General features: G+C 36.7%; 1 protein-coding gene across 1 annotated transcript; it reads left to right on the forward strand.

Annotated features, from left to right (window-relative positions):
* Positions 1 to 2,413: 2,413 nt before the first annotated feature.
* Positions 2,414 to 10,266, forward strand: LOC111057843 (zinc metalloproteinase/disintegrin-like; the record flags this gene model as incomplete). Its single annotated transcript, XM_039444961.1, is given in 2 exon segments — positions 2,414 to 2,483; positions 10,120 to 10,266. Coding segments are annotated over 2 exon segments (195 nt in total), but the record flags the coding sequence as incomplete, so codon positions are not given.
* Between the last annotated feature and the right edge of the window lie 9,588 nt (positions 10,267 to 19,854).

The raw sequence follows: 19,854 nt of genomic DNA on the forward strand, positions 1-19,854 counted from the left end.
AAGTTATAGGTTCGGATGACACATAAGTTTGTTCAGATTCTTATGATTGATATATAATTTTTATTATTTTGTAACGTCCTCATTTACTAGAATCTAATCAAGAGTTTTAAGCCATCTTTTTTTCTTCCTATCTCTTACATCTTCTTCTTCTCCACTCTCTCCTTTTCCACCCACTACTTCTTCTCCTTCCTCTTCTTCTTCTTCTTCTTCTTCTTCTTCTTCTTCTTCTTCTTCTTCTTGTCCTCCTCACTTTACTTCTTCCATCAATATTCTGACTTCCTCTCTTCTAAATATCTTTCCCTTTAGTTCCAAACCTTTTTTCTCATTTGACTGTGTTCATTCATTCCCCTCCCAACTCTGACATACTTTCATCCTTCTCCACCACCACCTCCCCCACCGCCTCATCCCTCCTCCTCCTCCTCCACCACCTCGTCCTCCTATTCTTCCTCCTATTCATCCTCCACCTCCTCCTCCTCCTCCTCCTCATCCCACTGTTCCACAATCAACTTTATTCTCCCACCCACACTCTTTTCTTCCTCCGTCAATTCCAACACTCTCCCTGACATACTGTTTTCCAGCATAACACATTTTTCCGCTTTTTTTAACGGGCGTTTTTTATCACGCGTGTCACACATTTTTCGCGCCTAATTTCGTTTAATTTCTTCTGCTCTTTCTACTCCGTTACACTCTGCCTTTTTCCTCCCTCTCCTACACTCTCACCCTCTCACACTCTCTCTCTCTCTCAATATTCGTTCCGAAGAATGGACATTGATATGTCCAAAGCTCCGCCAATTTATGTAGATGCATAACAATATGATTATTATGTATAGTTATTATATTACAAATTGCTTTTTCATATCATATACAGTTCAATAATTATTCTCTTAGGTATTATTATGTAAATCCATCTATAATGTTGCTGTATTGTGATCTATTGTATATAAGTGTATAGCCAGTATATATTGTAATCTACATAAATGAAGTACTCAATCAATCAATCAATCAATCAATCAATCAATCTCTCTCTGTTCCGGTCGTATGTTAATGGGAAGGATATTTCATATCCCTCTTAGAGAATCGACAATTATTTGTTGAAACACCGCCGATTTATGAAGTTACATCGCATTATTATACTATCGTTATTCTAATTGCATTCTATATTTATTCTCATTATCAATTATCTATACTTTGTAAATTCGTAGGAGGGGAATATAGTGGGAAGGATATATTAAATATTGTATCCGAAGAATGGACATTGATATGTCCAAAGCTCCGCCAATTTATGTATATTCATCACAATATTATCTTAAGTTATTACAAATTGCTTGTTTCATATATCATAAACAGTTCAATAATTATTTTCTCAGTCTATATTATGTAAATTCATCTATAATGTTGCTGTATTGTAAGCTATTGTATATAAGTGTATAAGCCAGTATATATTGTAATCTACATTAATAAAGTACTCAATCAATCAATTTCTTTATCCTGTCGTGTGTTGATATTATTTTATATCCTTCTTAGGGAATGGACAATTATTTTTTGAAACACCGCCGATCTATGAAGTTACATCACATTATTATATTATCGTTATTTTAATTGCATTCAATTTTCATTCTCATTGATTAATTGTTTATACTTTGTAAAATTCGTTGAATAACTAGCATTATCGTCATTTAATGTGAATTAGTGTATAAGTCAGTAAATATTGTAATATACATAAATAAAGAAATCTAATCTCTCTCTTGCACACTATTTTATTTTTTCTCATTCCTTTCTCCACTCACCCTCTCACACTCTTCTGAATTTGATTTGTTTAATCTAGTAATTATTTAGCGTTGTATTGGAGGGTTGAGTGTAAGAGAGGGCCGGCTGCGCCCTAACTCCGCCCTCCTAGGTAAAAATAAAGGCAGCTATTCTATTCTATTCTATTCTATTCTTCCATTCTCTCTCATACCTTCTTTCACACACACACTCTTTCGAATAAAACTGGAATATAATCCTGTGAATATAGTGATATTCTGGTTATTAGTCAATTCCCACCTCTATTATATAAATTTAATACTAGCAGGAAACCCGTGATCCGCAAGGATCTATTTTTAAACTTGACAAACTGAGAATTTGACCCACTGGAATATTGAATGATTGAAAATAAGCCTTCATCCATCCTCGGTGAATAAAGAATCTATATTATGCAAAATCTTTGAGAATTCAAATTAGGCCTATAACCATCCTCGGTGAATTAAGAATCTATATTATGCAGAATGTGAAGTTAATGAGTTGAGTAGTTGAGACGTGATGATGCGTCATTCGTGAATTTCCTATCCCCTACCTGTATAAGCCAGTTCTTCCCTTTATTATATTATAGCATACATGTAAATTTGATAACAAATCGTTTATTCCTCTGTTACAGGCAATTATTGGCTCCAAATTTGATGCAGAAGCATTATCTACAGAATGGCGCCGAACAGGTTTCCAAACAGGTGAGATTTTTTTCCGAAATAGTTCAATTTTCTATTAATCTCATTAATTCATTTATTGATAGAGCTGATAAAATAGCTGGATATTTATTTCACAAGAATAATTTTACAGTAGGCTTAATTGAGGATCCTATTTCAAATAAGATATTACCATAGAGAAACAATAGCGTAAGTAGATATCCCAAAAAGCTGAATATCTAGCTATTTAGCTATTTACAAGAGAAACAACTGGCCTTTTTTAAACACCCTTCTTATTATTGGAACTTGACAATTTTTATATTATTTTACTGTGCATCTATATTTTGTTCATCAAGTACTTGATTATTGATGAAATTCAACATCCATAGATTATCATCCATCAACAGATGTATCAATTGTACTGCTGTCATTAGATTAGAAAATGTATATCTTATTTTAAGAACTTGTGGTTGAAGCTCAAAGCTTTTTTTCAGTCACGCCAAAATAAGTGTATTCCAATGATTATTTTGTCAGTTTGGTCTGAGATTGTCAGAGATTGTCAGTTTGGTGTAAGGCTAACCATTCCTGACTAGCAATTAGGAGGTACTGGGTTCGATTCCCGGGCTGGCAACTAATTTTTGGATAGTAGTTCTCATTGAATTTCCATCTAGCTGTTAACCCTGTTGTCAATGTCTGCAGTAGCAGAAGTCTTCGGGGTGATTTGCAGCATTTATTTAGGAGTTTCGTTAAATAATAATTTTTATACAGGTTTACTGATGTAATATTAACTGTTCATCCTAGTTTAAAATAATAAATCATATTTTTTTTAGCAAGAAGTTATATTTTTCTAATTATTTGGAAATGACAAGAAGAATAAGAGGAAGAAGAAGGTGAGTTGGGGCACAAGAAGAAGAAGAAGAAGAAGTAGAAGAAGTAGAAGAAGTAGAAGAAGATGAGGATTAAGAGGTGAAAGAGGAGTGAGACGGGGAAATAGAAGAGGAAAGAAGAATGAGTAGAAAGAAGAAGCAGAGGAAAGAAGTAGAAGAAGAAGAAGAGGAAGGAGAAGGAAGAAGAAGGGGAGGGAAATGAGAAGAAGAAGAAATAAGAATAAAAAGAAGAAGAAGAAGAAGGGAAAGAAGGAGTAGAAGGAGAACATGAAGCAGAGAAAAGCGTAGTAAAAGATGAGGAAGGCGGAAAGTAGGGGCAGGAGAAGATGAAGAAGAAGAGGGAGAAGAAGAGGACGTATGAGAAGAAGAAGAAAGAGATGAAGAAGAAGAAGAAAAAGAAAATACATTAACCAAGCCGCTCGGTAAACACACTTTGATATCCTTCAAAGCCCTCAATCTGAAACACAGATCAAAGACATTCTGAAAAGTAAATCTGGGTTTTCGCCATTCAAGGAACAGATTTATTAATTTCCTCAATTTCGTTCCGGATTCGAGTGATACAATGGAATAAGGAGTATCTGGAGGAGGAGGATGATGATGAGGAGGAGAAGCTATTAAGAATTGAATTACAAAGCGAAATATTAAATTGGATACTTATTAGCCAAGTGTAAACAGAAATTTGGTTCAATTCTTCGACAAAAGTTTTCCGAGGGTTTCTTTGAGAAAGCTCTATTGAGGTTTTGGAAGAGAAGGAGGGTAGTGAGGAGAGAGGAGTGACTGGGAGAGAGTGATGAATAAGTGGCGGAGTATTAACGGAGTAGGAAAAGAGAAAGAAAGACAACATTATAAAGTTGTGTATAACGTAGGAGATAGAGAAGTAGATAAGAAGAACAGTGCAGAGCTGAAGAGGAAAGAGCGATCTGCTTTGTGGAATGATATACAAGGATAGGAACACCAATCAAATACTGTCATTATAACGTGGACCTCACTATAGAACAAGAACAACCACAACATGATACAGTATCAACACAATATGATACAGTATCATCCCAACTTGATACACAACACTATGATTTGATACATTCGCTATCTGCTTTGTGGAATGATAGACAAGGATAGCAACACCAATGTTAATCAAACACTGCCATTATAACGTGGACCTCACTATAGAACAAGAACAACCACAATATGATACATTATCAACACAATATGATACATTTTCATCTCAACTTGATACACAACACTATGATTTGATACATTCGTTATCTGTTTTGTGGAATGGTAGACAAGGATAGAAACACCAATGTTAATCAAATACTGCCATTATAACGTGGACCTCACTATTGAACAAGAACAACCACTACATGATACAGTATCAACACAATATGATACAGTATCATCCCAACTTGATACACAACACTATGATTTGATACATTCGCTATCTGTTTTGTGGAATGATAGACAATGATAGCAACACCAATGTTAATCAAATACTGCCATTATAACGTGGACCTCACTATAGAACAAGAACAACCACAACATGATACAGTATCTACGCGATATGATACAGTATCATCTCAACTTGGTACACCACACTATGATTTGATACATTCGCTATCTGTTTTGTGGAATGATAGACAATGATAGCAACACCAATGTTGATCAAACACTGCCATTATAACGTGGACCTCACTATAGATTATCTCACTCTCCAAGTGTTGAGCATTGAGGAGGTGTGTTCAAAAGTCCGTATCACAGTTTTCCACGAAAACTTTTCCAGTGGAAAGCGAAAGTCGATCAGCTGTGACCAGCCGTTATTTGTGGCGGGAAAACTACGGGTTTTAGCGAGAGATCTGCAGGTTTGGGGCTCTAAACAAACTGGTCCCTTGAGAAAAAAAATTGGAGAATGTGGAGGTTTTGGGAAGTTGGTTAAAAATGTTACCAGGTGCTTCAGTGGGCTCCAAATTGTATTCTGTTCTATAGTGAGGTCCACGTTATAATGGCAGTGGATAGAGATAGAAGAACAGCTATGCCAATTCTCTGCACCAAATTATATTCCTACACCGTCAAAAACATAATTGTGATCGTTGTGGACCTGGAAAAGGATAGTACCACCGGCTTTGTCGAATGATAGACAAGGATAGCAAAACCAAAGTAGATCAAATACTGTCATTATAACGTGGACCTCACTATAGCAGGTTACTCATGCTCAGCATTGTTCCAATATCAAGTACTCGATAAACTGGAAATCAGACATACTGGAACATAGAAGAATTGAGAATAGGCCTATAATTCTCCTCCAGCTCCTCTTCATGCAACATCACCATCTCCTTTCCCAGCTCTTCCTCATCCTCATCCCCTCCTCACAAACCTTCCCCTCCTCACCATTATTCTACACTATCACATCAACAGTATTTAGATGAAAACGGTAGGGGTCACGAAATGTGTGTGCAGTGGCCAGCCAGCTAGATTGTGTCATCGCCACCAACCGAGGTTTTCAACACCTATTGGCAATGTATGAAAATTATTTGTTAAAAACAGATGATTGGATATAAAATGACGTCAGTGACACGGGAAATTTAGCACAAACATGCGTGTGACACCTACTGTCTTCTTCTATTCACCGTGATCACATCTATTCCTCTCACTCCTCTTCATCCCAATCCTCCTCCTCTTTCTCCTCCTCCACCTCCTTCTCACTTTTCTCCTCCTCCTTTTCCTCCACCTTTTCCTCCTCCTCCGAGAGGTCCACAGATGTAGCAAGTACTTATATGAATTTCGATGAGGTCTAACATAGCATAGCCTAACAGCGAAATAAAGTCTCCCATCTTCTGGAAGAATGAAGCAGAGGGGCGGAAATTCAGATACTTTTTTGAATTGCTAATACTCTGCTGGGGTGAATTCACTCAAAGCTGTCAGAATCTCTTCAATGAATTTAATGCTTTCTATCTGAACAGATGCTGACAGAGGAGCAATATGAAGGAATCAGATGGAGATCATTTTGTATTTTTCAGGGTTGGTTGGGTACATCACATGTTTGTGTTTCACCACATAATTTCTCCATCTTCTCCTCATTTTTCTTATTCTCCCTTCCCTTCTTCTTATTTTTCTCCTACTTCTCATTCTCCTCTTCTTCTTATTTTCCTTCTCCTTCTCCCACTTACTACTCCGCTACTATTTATCTCTTCTCTCATTTTTCTCTATTGACTCTCTCTTCGTCGACTTCAGCCAAGTATGAATATTGAGGTGCTCTTTTGATAAACCTCCTTCAATACTGTAGTGTTATGAGTGGTTAGTGGGCCAATCAGTGTAGATACAACACACTATTATATTATCTCAATTTGATGCGCATTCCATCCAAATAACAACCAATCATTCTCCACACAATACTTTGTCAAATACTGTAGGGTTATGAGTTGTTAGTGGGCCGATTAGTGTAGATACAACACAATATTATATTATCCCAATTCAATGCGCATTCCATCCAAATATCAACCAATCATTCTCCACACAATACTTTGTCAAATACTGTAGGGTTATGAGTTGTAAGTGGGCCGATTAGTGTAGATACAACACAATATTATATTATCCCAATTCAATGCGCATTTCATCCGAATATCAACCAATACTTCTTCAAACGATACTTTTACGAAAAATAAAATCGCATTGCATCGCATTGAGGTGGAGGAGGACGGAGGAGAAGGTGAGGAGGAGGAGAAGGAGAAGGTGAAGGAGGAGAGAGAGGAATAGGAGGAAGAGGAGGAGAATGAGAAGGAGGAATAGGGAACAGTTTCACCATATAGAATATTGTTCATTCTCCAACAGAAGTATGGAACATGAAGAAATCCAACAGAAAAGATTCAATATACAAGTATCTGAGAAGAAACGAACTAAGGATTGATTCTTCCAGAATAGGGTGGAAAAAATACTCATGTGGAAAGAGGCTATGAATACGAAAAATCTAGAATAAAATACGGGAATGTTTTCGGAGACAGATCATCAAAAACAGGAGTGAAACACAGAATACAATCTGAGATCAGAAGAAATAAAAGCTGGTTAAAAATTCTATTTCCAGAAAGAATTGAATTGGGAATGTAAACCAAAAATCGATCAACAAAAATGGGATTTTGGAGAAGAATATGAAAGAAAAAGTATTGGCGAAGATCAAAATGGAGGTGATGAAGAAGGAGGGAGAAAAGAAGGAGGAGATTAAGGTGGAGAAGAAGAAGAAGAAGAAGAAGAAGAAGAAGAAGAAGAAGAAGAAGCAGAAGAAAAAGAAGAAGAAGAAAAAGATGACGATGATGTTGAAGAAGAAGAAGGAGAAGAAGAAGTAGGAGGAGGAGAAGGATGAAGAGGAGGAGGTGTAGTAGGAGGAGGAGAAGAATAAGAAGAAGAAGGGGAAAGAGAATGTGGAAAAAAAGCTGAAAAGAATGTGAAGGAGAAGAAGAAGAAGAAGAAGAAGAAGAAGAAGAAGAAGCAGAAGAAGAAGAGGAAGAAGAAGAAGAAGAAGAAGAAGAAGAAGAAGAAAGAGGAGGAGGGAGAGATTATGATGATGATGTTGAAGAAGAAAAAGATGTGATGATGATGTTGAAGAAGAAGAACAAGAAGAAAGAGAATTAGGAGGAGGAGAATGATGAAGAGGAGGAGGTGTGGAAGGAGGAGGAGAAGAATAAGAGGAAGAAGGGAAAAGAGAATGTGGGAAAAAGCTGGAAAGAATGTGAAGGAGAAGAAGAAGAAGGAGAGAAGAAGAAGAAGAGAAGAAGAAGAGAAAGAAGATGAAGAGGATGAAGAGAGAGGAGGAGGAGCAGCAGCAGCAGCATGGGAGAGAGAGAAGAAGGAAAGAGGAAGAAGAAAAAGAGAAGAACGAATGGAAAGGAGGAGTAGAAGAGAAGAAGTAGGAGATGGGAAAGACAGAAAACCAAAATCCTTTCATAACTAAAATTTAGAGGAATTTTTTAAAATTTAGTTTATAAAATAACTAAGATTTTAGAGGACTAGAGGAGTGCAGAAAAAATATTGAATATGTTTTACTAAGATGATATAGGAGGCGGTGAAATGATAGAGCGAGAGGAAGAGGAAGAAGAACAAGATGAAGGATGAGTAGAAGAAGAGAGAGGAAGTGGTGAAGAGAGAAGAGGAGGAGGGGATGGAGAAGAAGGAGGAGGGGAGAAAAGGGATTTACTGGAAATCTTTAACGTCTGTTTTGTGAAGAGCTTTTGAGACTCTGAGACTCTGTTGAGCTGTTGTCGCTTTTCTTGCTCCTTCTCCTCCCCCTCCTCCTCTTCCCTCTTCTCCTCCACCTTCTTCTTCTTCTTCTTCTTCTGCTTTCACTGTGTATTCTTACTGAGAAATAAAATATTCATGAAAAGAGGAGAGAGTTCAACCTAGTCGTCACTCAAGCATTTCTTTGTGTCGCCTTATCGAACACATCCCACTCACTTATCTCCTCCTCCTACTCTTCCTCCTCCTCCTTCTGCTTCTCCTCCTCCTCCTCCTTCTTCTTCCTCCTTCTTCTCCTCTTTCTCCTCTCTTCCTATGTTTTGCTTCCTCTCTTTTCTCAACCTTCAATCTTCATGAAATCCTGATCCAGTTATGATTTTCTCATGAAGTTCAAGTATCACACAATTTATTTATTTATTTATTCATTATTCACTCATTCATTTATTTATTCATTTATTTATTTATTTATTTATTCATTCATTTCATTGACAATTACAATCATAATTATAATAAATATAATATGATTGGGAGAAGACAACAGGCATAGCCCAAAACTGTCTTTTCCCAATTTTTTACAAATAAAAGTCTCAAAAAAGAATAAGGTTAAGATTTCACTTTCACTTCAAAAAGTCCAATTTCCACTCCGAAACTAATGACTAAACTGGAAATTTTGAATTTTGATATTTAAAAACTGATCATAAACAAAAATATTTTACTCAAATCTCTACAAATTGGGGAATTTTTGAGTAATTTTGCAAAATTTTGAGCCAGAAAAGAAACACATTTGTGTTTACATTTAAAATATTTGAATTTCAACCCCTCATTTTCTTGAAAACCAAAACTTGAATCAGCTGCCATTTTGGATACATTTATCATAGGACATTTTTATTGATGCCATCTTTCTTGTTTTAAAATGATGTACCACACAATGGGTGTTCACATTTGAAATATTCAAGTTACAACCCCTAAGTCACCCCTTATGAGGGGTTGAAATTTTGTTGTACGTCAAAATGTGGAGTATTTAGCCAATAACTCATCCTGAAAGTAACAGTATTATATCTACAGCAGTCTCCAACTTATTGAAGGGTTCCCATACATATGACTCACTCACTCTGTATAAAAGCATAGAGAAACAATAGCATAAGTAGATATCCCATGGTATATGGCGTTTATGTCGCAACTTTTACTCTTATCTCAAGCTGATAGTCCACGTAGTTCTCTCCTGTGAAGCTTTATGACGCTCGTAGTCTCTCATATTGTGCCGTTCATACACTCTTACCCGGTCAAAACAGTAAACATCGACAGTAATCGGCTTGAGATAACAGTAAAAGTTGCGACATAAACGCCCTATACCATGGAATATTCACTTACGCTATTGTTTCTCTATGATTATATCTAAAACAGTCTCAAACTTATTGAAGGGTTCCTATACATATGACTCACTTTGTATAATACTATTACTTGTATCTCAGGTAATACTAGATAAATATAATTTGTGAATTATTGGTTGTACATGAATGAATAAAAAATACAAATTTGACTAATTTTGACTATTTTTGTCTCTGTTTTTGTAGGAGATAGAGCACTGTTATTACCACGGGACGGTGAAAGATTACCCTGGTGCATCAGCTGCCTTCCACACATGCAACGGGGTGTCAGGAGTCATCCACGTTGGCAACGAGACTTTCGTTATACATCCCTTCTTTGGAGGAGATCTTTCGGTCAGTGTCTTTTTTATTCATTTATTTATTCATTCGTATTCAATTATTTATTCATTTGTATTATCCATGTATTCATTATTCATCCATTTATTCATTTGTATTATCCATGTATCCATTATTCATCCATTTATTCATTTGTATTATTCGATTTATAATCTTAGGAGGAAGGTAGCATAAGAAGATATGCCATGGTTTGTGAAATTCTTTCAAAGTTTGAAAGTTTGTATCGAATTATTGTGTTGTGTATCAAGAAGACATGATACAGTATATCATATTGCGGTGATACTGTATCATATTGTGATGATATTGTATAATGTGTGGTGATAATGTATCATTTATGGTGAAAGCAAAAGAAGAAATGCAATAGTTTGGAGAATTCATTCCAAGTTTGGAAGTTTTGTATCAAATTATGGTGTTGTGTATCAAGTTCATATGATACTGTATCATATTGTGTTGATACTGTATCATATTTTGGTGATACTGTGTCATATTTTGGTGATAGCATAGTAAGATTTGCCATAGTTTGTAGATTCATTCAAAGTTTGGAAGTTTTCTATGAAATTATGATGCTGGGTATCAAGTTTATATGATATTGTATCATATTTTGATGAGACTGTAACATATTGTGATGATGCTGTATCATGTGTGGTGATACTGTATCATTTCTGATTGAAGCATAAGAAGATATGCAATAGTTTGGAGAATGCATTCCAAGTTTGGAAGTTTTGTATCAAATTATGGTGTTGTGTATCAAGTTGACATGATACTGTATCATATTGTGTTGATCCTGTATTTTGGTGATACTGTATCATATGTGGTAATAATGTAACATTTATGGTGATAGCATAAGAAGATATGCCATGGTTTGTGGAATTCATTCAAAGTTTGGAAGTTTTCTATCAAATTATGGTGTTGTGTATCAAGTTGACATGATACTGTATCATATTGTGGTGATACTGTATCATTTTTTAAACATTTATTCATTTGTATGCTTAATATATAATCTTAGGAGAACGTAGCATAAGAATCTATGCCATGGTTTGTAGAATTCATTCAAAATTTGGAAGTTTTCTACCAAATTATTGGTTTGTGTATCAATTTGAGATGGTACTGTATCATATTGTGTTGATACTGTACCATATTGTGATGATTCTGTATCATGTGTGGTGATACTGTATTATTTTTGATGGAAGCATAAGAAGATATGCAATAGCTTGGAGAATTCATTCAAAGTTTGGAAGTTTTGTATCAAATTATGGTGTTGTGTATCAAGTTGAGATGATATTGTATCAAATTGTGTTGATACTGTATCATGTGTTGTGATACTGTATCATTTTTCATACATTTATTCATTTGTATGCTCAATTTATAATACTAGGAAGAAGGTAGCATAAGAAGATATGCCATGGTTTGTAGAATTCATTCAAAGTTTGGAAGTTTTCTATCAAAATATTGTGTTGTGTATCAAGTTGAGATGATATTGAACCATATTTTGATGATACTGTATCATATTTTGGTGATACTGTATCATGTGTAGTGATACTGTATCATTTATGGTGATAGCAGAAGAAGACATGCCATAGTTTGTAGAATTTATTCAAAGTTTGGAATTTTGTATCAAATTATTGTGTTGTGTATCGAGTTAAGATGATATTGTATCATATTGTGATGATGCTGTATCATGTATGGTGATACTGTATCCTTATTCATCCATTTATTCATTTGTATGCTTAATTTATAATCTTAGTAAGAAGGTAACATAAGAAGATAAGCAATGGTTTGTAGAATAAATTCAAAGTTTGGAAGTTTTCTATCAAATTATGGTGTTGTGTTTCAAGTTGACATGATATTGTATCATATTGTGTTGATATTGTATCATGTGTGGTGATACTGTATCATTTATGGTAATAGCATAAGCAGATATGTCATGGTTTGTAGAATATATTCGAAATTTGGAAGTTTTCTATCAAATTATGATGTTGTGTATCAAGTAGTGATGGTACTGTATCATATTGTGTTGATACTGTATCATGTGTGGTGATATTCCATGGTTTGGAGAATTCATTCAAAGTTTTCAATTTTTATATCAAATTATGGTGTTTTGTATCAAATTGAGATGATATCATTTGTAGTAATGTGTGAGAGTGAGAAAACATTCTTTTTTGTAATATCATCACCTTTCTTATTCTAGACATTTTTTTTCGATCACTCATAATTATTATTCTCTCCTTAATTATTTTTTTTTACTCAATCTTCATTCTCTCTCACTCTATTGTACTCTATATCGAACATGATTCCACTTTCGCTTTCTCTTCCTTTACAAAATTCTTCCCAATTCTCTTCTTCTTCTCTGTTCTCACTCTCTCTCACTCACACTCTCTTTCTCCCTATCTATGTCTCTCTCACTCGTCAATAGACAGATCCAGCGATGACTGGAAATGACATCTGGCTGATTCAGCTCAAAGCTGTTTGTCTCCTCAAATACTCTGCGATAGGCTCTTTTCTCCTCCTCATACCACTTACTTTCAACCTTATTTTTCTTCTTCTTCTTCTTCTTCTTCTTTTCTTCTTCTTCTTCTTCTTCTTCTTCTTCTTCTTCTTCTTCTCCTCCTCCTTCTTCTTTTCCTCTTCTCCTATTCCGTCCTCTTCCACTTCCTCTTCTTCTTCTCCAATTTCAACCTCTTCTACTTCCTCTTCTCCTATTTCAACCTCTTTTACTTAATCTAAATCCTCTTTATCTTCTTCTCTCTCCAAATACTGTGTTTTTTTATACAATTTTCTCATTTTTGAACATTTTCATCCACTTCATTCCTCCTCTTCATTATCATTATCATCCTCTCCACCATCATCTGCTCTTTCTTTGTTCTATAACTTCCACATCTACTCCTTTTGCTCCTCATCGTCCTCCTTCACCTCCTTCTCCTCCTCCTCCTCCCCCTCATATCATATACAGTTCAATAATTATTATCTTAGTCTATATTATGTAAATTCATCTATAATGTTGCTGTATTGTAAGCTATTGTATATAAGTGTATAAGCCAGTATATATTGTAATCTACATTAATGAAGTACTCAATCAATCAATAAATCCCCCTCCCTCACCTCCTCCTCCTCCTTGTCCACCTCTTCCTCCTCCTTCTCCTCCTCCTCCTCCTCCTCCTCCTCCACCTCTTCTTCTTCCTCCTCCTCCTCCTCCTGACAATCACCTATCACTAACAAGTCTCGTAACTTTCCTACACAGGAGCAACTCACTAATGAAGCCAATTCCACACGTCAAATCACTTCTTCCTTCTCCTCCTCCTCCTCATCCTTCTCTTCCTCCTACTCCTTCTCACCCTCATTATCGTTGTCTGCTCCCTCGACCCGGTCCTACTTCACACCCATTTTCTCTTTTCATTCATCTTCTCCTTCATCTCTTTCTTCTCCCATTCTTTACATAGTTAATCTCAGTTATATCATAGAGAAACAAAACCATAAGTAGATATGCCATGGTATAGGGCGTTTATGTCGCAACTTTTACTGTTATCTCAAGCCGATATTCACATAGTTCTTTCCCATGCAGCTGTGTGACGCTGGTAGTCTCTCATATTGTGCCGTTCATTCACTCTCACCCAAACAAAACAGTAAAAATTGACAATAATCGACAGTAATCGGCTCGAGATAACAGTAAAAGTTGCGACATAAACGCCCTATACCATGGCATATCTACTTACGCTATTGTTTCTCTATGGTTATATCTAGCAGAACTTATCATCAACTCTTTTCCTCATTCTCTTCCATCTTAGTTGAATTAATTTAATTATTGTTTTTGTAGAGAGTTAGTGGCGAGGATATATTGAATATTGTTTCCGAAGAATGGACATTGATATGTCCAAAGCTCCGCCAATTTATGTACATGCATTACAATATTATCTATAGTAATCACAAATTGCTTTTTTCATATCATATACAGTTCAATAATTACTTCCTTAGTCTATATTATGTAAATTCATCTATAATTTTGCTGTATTGTAAGCTATTGTATATAAGTGTATAGCCAGTATATATTGTAATCTACATAAATAAAGTACTCAATCAATCAATCAATCTTCATCCTTTCCTCCCAATTCTTGTGATCTCTCAATTATGTTGCTCTCCACTCTCCATGAAACAAAACTTCTCTCTCACTAAATCTTCTTCTCCTCCTCTTCTTCTCCTCCTCTACACCCTCTCCATCAATCTCCACTCTCCATCCTCTTCTTCCCCCATTGCTTTTCTTCTTCTTCCTTGTCCTCTGTCTCCTCTTTCACTCCACTCTATCCCCATTCTCCCTTTATTCTGTCACTTTATAAACCTGTAGGGCAAAACTTCGTATGTCAGATTCCATTTGCAACCTGCCTGTCTAACATGTCTGAATCAATTCACCTATCTCGGATGACTCAAACTTCTTCTTCTTCTTCTTCTTCTTCTTCTTCTTCTTCCTCATCTTCTTCTTTCTCATCTTCTTCATCCTCATTCTTCTTGTTCTCTTCCTTCTTCTTCTTCCTTTTCTTCGTCGTCTTTCGCCTTTTTCTATCTCTTCCTCACCTCATCCTTCATTACTCTCCAAAGTTAGTTTTTTCACTTTTTGATATTCTCTTCATATCCTAAATATTCCTGTTATCTTACTCTTTCTCCTTGTTCTTAACCTTTTCCTCCATCTCTTTCTCCTCCATTCTCTTCTTCTTCTTCTCCTTCTCCGTCGTCGTCTTTCGCCTTTTTCTATTTCTTCCTCACCTTATCATTCTTTTCTTTCCAAGGTTATTTTTCTCACCTTTTTGATATTCTCTTCATATCCTAAATATTCCTGTTATCTCACTCTTTCTCCTTATTCTCCTTCTCTTCATCATCCTTCTTCTTCTCCTTTTCCTCAATCTCTTTCTTCTCCCTTATCTCCTTCTTCTTTGTTGTCTTTCGCCTTTTCCTATCACCTTCTCAAATTATCCACCTTATCTCTCCGAGGTTAATTTTTCACCTTTTTGATATTCTCTTTATATTTTGAACATTTCTGTTATCTTACGCCTTCTTCTTCTTCTCCTTCTCTCTATCCTCCTCTTTCTTCTCCTTTTCCTCCATCTCTTTCTTCTCATTCTTCTTCTTCTTCTTCTTCGTCGTCGTCTTTCGCCTTTTTCTATTTCTTCCTCACCTTATCTTTCTTTTCTTTCCAAGGTTAGTTCTCCACCTTTTTGATATTCTCTTTATATTTTAATATTCCTGTCCTCTTACTCATTCTCCTTCTTCTTCTTCCTCTTCCTCTTCTTCTTCTTCTTTTCATCCTTCTTCTTATCATCCTCCACCACCTCTTCCTTCTTTTCCCACCCTTTCCTCCCCTTCATCTCCTTCCGCTCCTTTTTCTCCATCTTTTCCTCCTTCTCCTGTTCCCCTTCTCCTCTTTCTTATTTTTTTCTCCTTCTTCTCCTTCTTCTCCTTCTTCTCTTTTCTCTTCTTTCTCTCCTTTCTCTCCTCCTCCTCCTCCTTCTTTTTCTTCTTCTCTTTCTTCTCTTTCTCCTACTTCTTCTCCTTCGTTTCCTTTTCTCCTTCTTTTCCTTCTCCTTCTTCTTCTTCTTCTCCTTCTTCCCTTCTCCTACTTCTTCTCCTTCGTTTCCTTTCATCCTCCTCCTCACAACATGTCACCGCCTCTACCAAATCAACCCAAAAACTCCTATACAACAATAATAATTGAAAACTTCGCCCCAAAATTCAGCTAACGCGGGAATTTCGAAAATCAAAAGTTTGAAAATGAACGTCGCCCTTCGGATTGGTCCCCGAAACTTTTGACAGTTGGAAATGCGTGTCGCTGATTGGTGCAGCGAGTTTCGAATAATTCAAATCACGGAGTTCAAATTGGTCGGAGAATTAGTTCCTGACTGAAACTGCAGCGAGTTTTGAGAGTTTCAATAAACATAGGTGTGTTAACTGTTATTGATTGGGTTGAGAGTGAGGAGGAGAAGAGGAGTAGGTGGAGGAGGAGCTGGAGGAGAGGGAGGAAGAGGAGAAGGAGGAGGTGGGGGAAGAGGAGGAGGTGGAAGAAAATGAGAAGGAGCTGGAGGAGAATGAGGATAAGAGGGAGAAGGAGGTCGAAAAGAAGGAGAAGGAGTTGGAGAAGAAGGTGGAGAAGTTAAAGGAGAAGTAGAAGGAGCTGGAGATGAAGGATGAGGAGCTGGAAGAGTAGGAGAAGGAGCTGGAGGAGTATGAGGATGAGAAGAGGGAGGAGGTGGAAGAGAAGGAGAGGGAGTAGGAGAAGAAGGAGGAGGAGCTGGAAGAGAAGGAGAAGGAGGTTGAAGAGAAGGAGTAGGAGCGGGAGGAGAATAAGGATGAAAAGCAGAAGGAGGTTGAAGAGAAGGAGTAGGAGCTGGAGAAGAAGGAGGAGGAGCTGGAAGATAAGGAATAAGGAGAAGTAGCTGAAGGAGAAGGAGGGGGTTGGAGATGAGGAGGAGGAGAAGTAGTGAGTGGAGGAGGTGGAGGAGTAGGAGTAGATGGTGGAGATTGATTGATTGAGTACTTTATTTATGTAGATTACAATATATACTGGCTTATACACTTATATAAAATAGCTAACAATACAGCGAAATTATAGATGAATTTACATAATATAGACTAAAGAAATAATTATTGAACTGTATATGATATGAAAAAGCAATTCTCGCCACACTGCACAGAAAGCAGCTGTTTTCCAGTCCCTACGTAGATCTGAAAGACCTTGTTTGCAGACGACTCTTGTCTGACGTCAGAAAAGGGTTTCTTTCCGGCCTAGACCGAAAAACGTACTCTTTCTAGCCCCTAACACGGAAGTCCGTAGTTAATAGGTCATCCACTTGATTGGGCGAGTGTCCACTTTCTTCAACAAAGTCGCCATGATTTCAGTTCGAGTTTCAAATCAAACTAATTCAGCATTCGCTTCGCAACCATTTTCATTCAATTATTTATTGTTGATTAGCGCATTCCAAATTTTCAAAAATGCTTGAAGATGACGACCCCCCTGATATTCCAAGTGAAATTTTGAAAGAATCTGTAATCCTGACTGCAAATCTTCTACCACTAGAATCAAGAGATAGGTACGATAACAAGTATTCTTTATTTATTTTGTCAGCAATACCTGTAGTGTGGCGAAAAATAGCGTTCGCACCACGGGCAAAGATGTTTTTCCGGCTCTCAATCTTTTCTAGTCCTCGGCCTACGGAAACCGATTTCGAGCCGAAAAAATCTCATTTTCTGCTCTAGGTGCGAAATATACTATTGTAATAACTATAGATAATATTGTAATGCATCTACATAAATTGGCGGAGCTTTGGACATATCAATGTCCATTCTTCGGAAACAATATTCAATATATCCTTCCCACTAACTCTCTACCAAAAGAGGATGAGGAAGGGGATTAGGAAGAGAAGAGAGAGGACAGAATTGGAAAAAGGAAGTAGAAGAATAATACACAAGTGATGACTAAGAAAAGAAAGGAAAATACAATGATAAGGAAACGAATATGGAGAGATATAATGAGGTCCACGTTATAATGGCAGTGGACAAAGATAGCAGAACAACATTGCCGATCCTCTGTCTTGTCAATGCCTTCTATAAACGGTAGCTGGTACAGGTTTATTGATGTAATATTAACTGTTCACTCTCATTTGAAATGATCAATAACATTTAATCATATTTTTCAATAATCCCCTAATGAATTTCAATGATCAAGATAGAATATTTTGTTAATTAATAATCAATTCTACGTTTTTGAGAGACGATCTGGATACAGAGCAAAGCAAGAAAGAGATAGGTCTATCTGCTTTGTTGAATGATAAACAAGGATAGCTTTAACATTGCTAATCAAACACGGCCATTATAACGTCGACATCACTATAGAACAAGAACAACCACAACATGATACAGTATCAACACAATATGATACAGTATCATCTCAACTTGATACACAACACTATGATTTGGTACATTTGCTATCTGCTTAGTGAAATGACGGACAAAGATAGCAACACCAATGTTAATCAAATACTGCCATTATAACGTGGACTCACTATAGAACAAGCCATGATACAGTATCAACACAATATGATACAGTATTATCTTAACTTGATACACACCACTATGATTTTTTACATTAACTCTGCTTGTGGAATGATAGACAAGAATAGCAAAACCAATGTTTTTTCTGAAATTAATTTATGGATATCAAGTTTTTTCGAACACATCTTGATTAACATACAAATAATTATATGATTCATGAGTAACTCATACTCCGCTTTAAATTTTCTCTCTCTCTCTCTCTCTCGATCTCTCTCCTCTCTCTCTCTCTCTCTCTCTCTCTCTCTCTCTCTCTCTCCTCGCTCTCTCTCTCTCTCGCCTCTCTCTCTCTCTCTCTCTCTCGCTCTCTCTCTCTCTCTCTCTCTCTTCTCTCTTTCTCTCTCTCTCTCTCTCATTCTTTTTTTCACCTCACACTAAAAACAGACAAAAAAACAAACAAAAACAAAAATCCGCTCCGAAATCCAAACACAGAATTTCCATCATCAGCGAAGCAACTGGTCAGACATTCGCTCCAATCCGAATCCTGGTATTTCGCGCGGGAAAATCGACATGCACAAGTCAAAAAGGCGCGAAAATAATTTGGACAGTTTTCCGGACGACTGGATGGTTTTCCCCGACCGGGTGAGGGATTTTCTAATTTTCCCACTCTGCTTTTCCATTTGAGTTGGCCGTACAAGTGGATAAGCTTTCTTTCAACCACCCTTCCTCTGCTCCTCCTCCTCCCTCTCCTCCTACTCCTCATCCTCCTCCTCCTTTTACTCCTTCTCCTCCTACTCCTTCTCATCCTCCTTCACTTCCTCCACGTCTTCCAACTACAACTCTTTCTTCTCCTCCTTCTAGTGGAACAACCACAACATGATACAGTATCAACACAATATGATGCAGTATCATCTCAACTTGATACACAACACTATGATTTGATACATTCGCTATCTGCTTTGTGGAATGATAGACAATGATAGCAACACCAATGTTAATCAAATACTGCTATTATAACGTGGACCTCACTATAGAACAAGAACAACCACAACATGATACCGAATCAACACAATATGATACAGTATCATCTCAACTTGATACACAACACTATGATTTGATACATTCGCTATCTGCTCTGTGGAATGATAGACAAGGATAGTAACACTTTCATTTCCAAGAGTAGTTCAAACAAAAACTCTTCAAATCTTTTCATTCATCATCAATATACTCACATATCAACCCACACATTTCTTCTTCTCCTCTTCTACCTCTTTCTCCTTCACCTCTTACTTCTCCTTCTCCTCATCCTCTTCCTCCACCTGCTCCTCCTCCTCAGCTTCAACAAGCTTTTCACGCTTTTCCTAATTTTCCGGGAAAACTTGAACAAGGCAAGCACATCCCACAGTTATCTGATGCATGCGAGTTTTGGAATTCAATTTGAAAACTTCAAATCGCCCACTCGAATTACAACACTCTGTTCTGGATTATTCATCTAATCCTTCTCCTCCTCCTTCTAGTCAGACAGGATGTCGAAGCTATGGATGAAGTGCCTAAAGA

The sequence above is a fragment of the Nilaparvata lugens genome, unplaced genomic scaffold, assembly GCF_014356525.2.
Source record: "Nilaparvata lugens isolate BPH unplaced genomic scaffold, ASM1435652v1 scaffold5843, whole genome shotgun sequence".
In the NCBI taxonomy this organism is placed as follows: domain Eukaryota; kingdom Metazoa; phylum Arthropoda; class Insecta; order Hemiptera; family Delphacidae; genus Nilaparvata; species Nilaparvata lugens.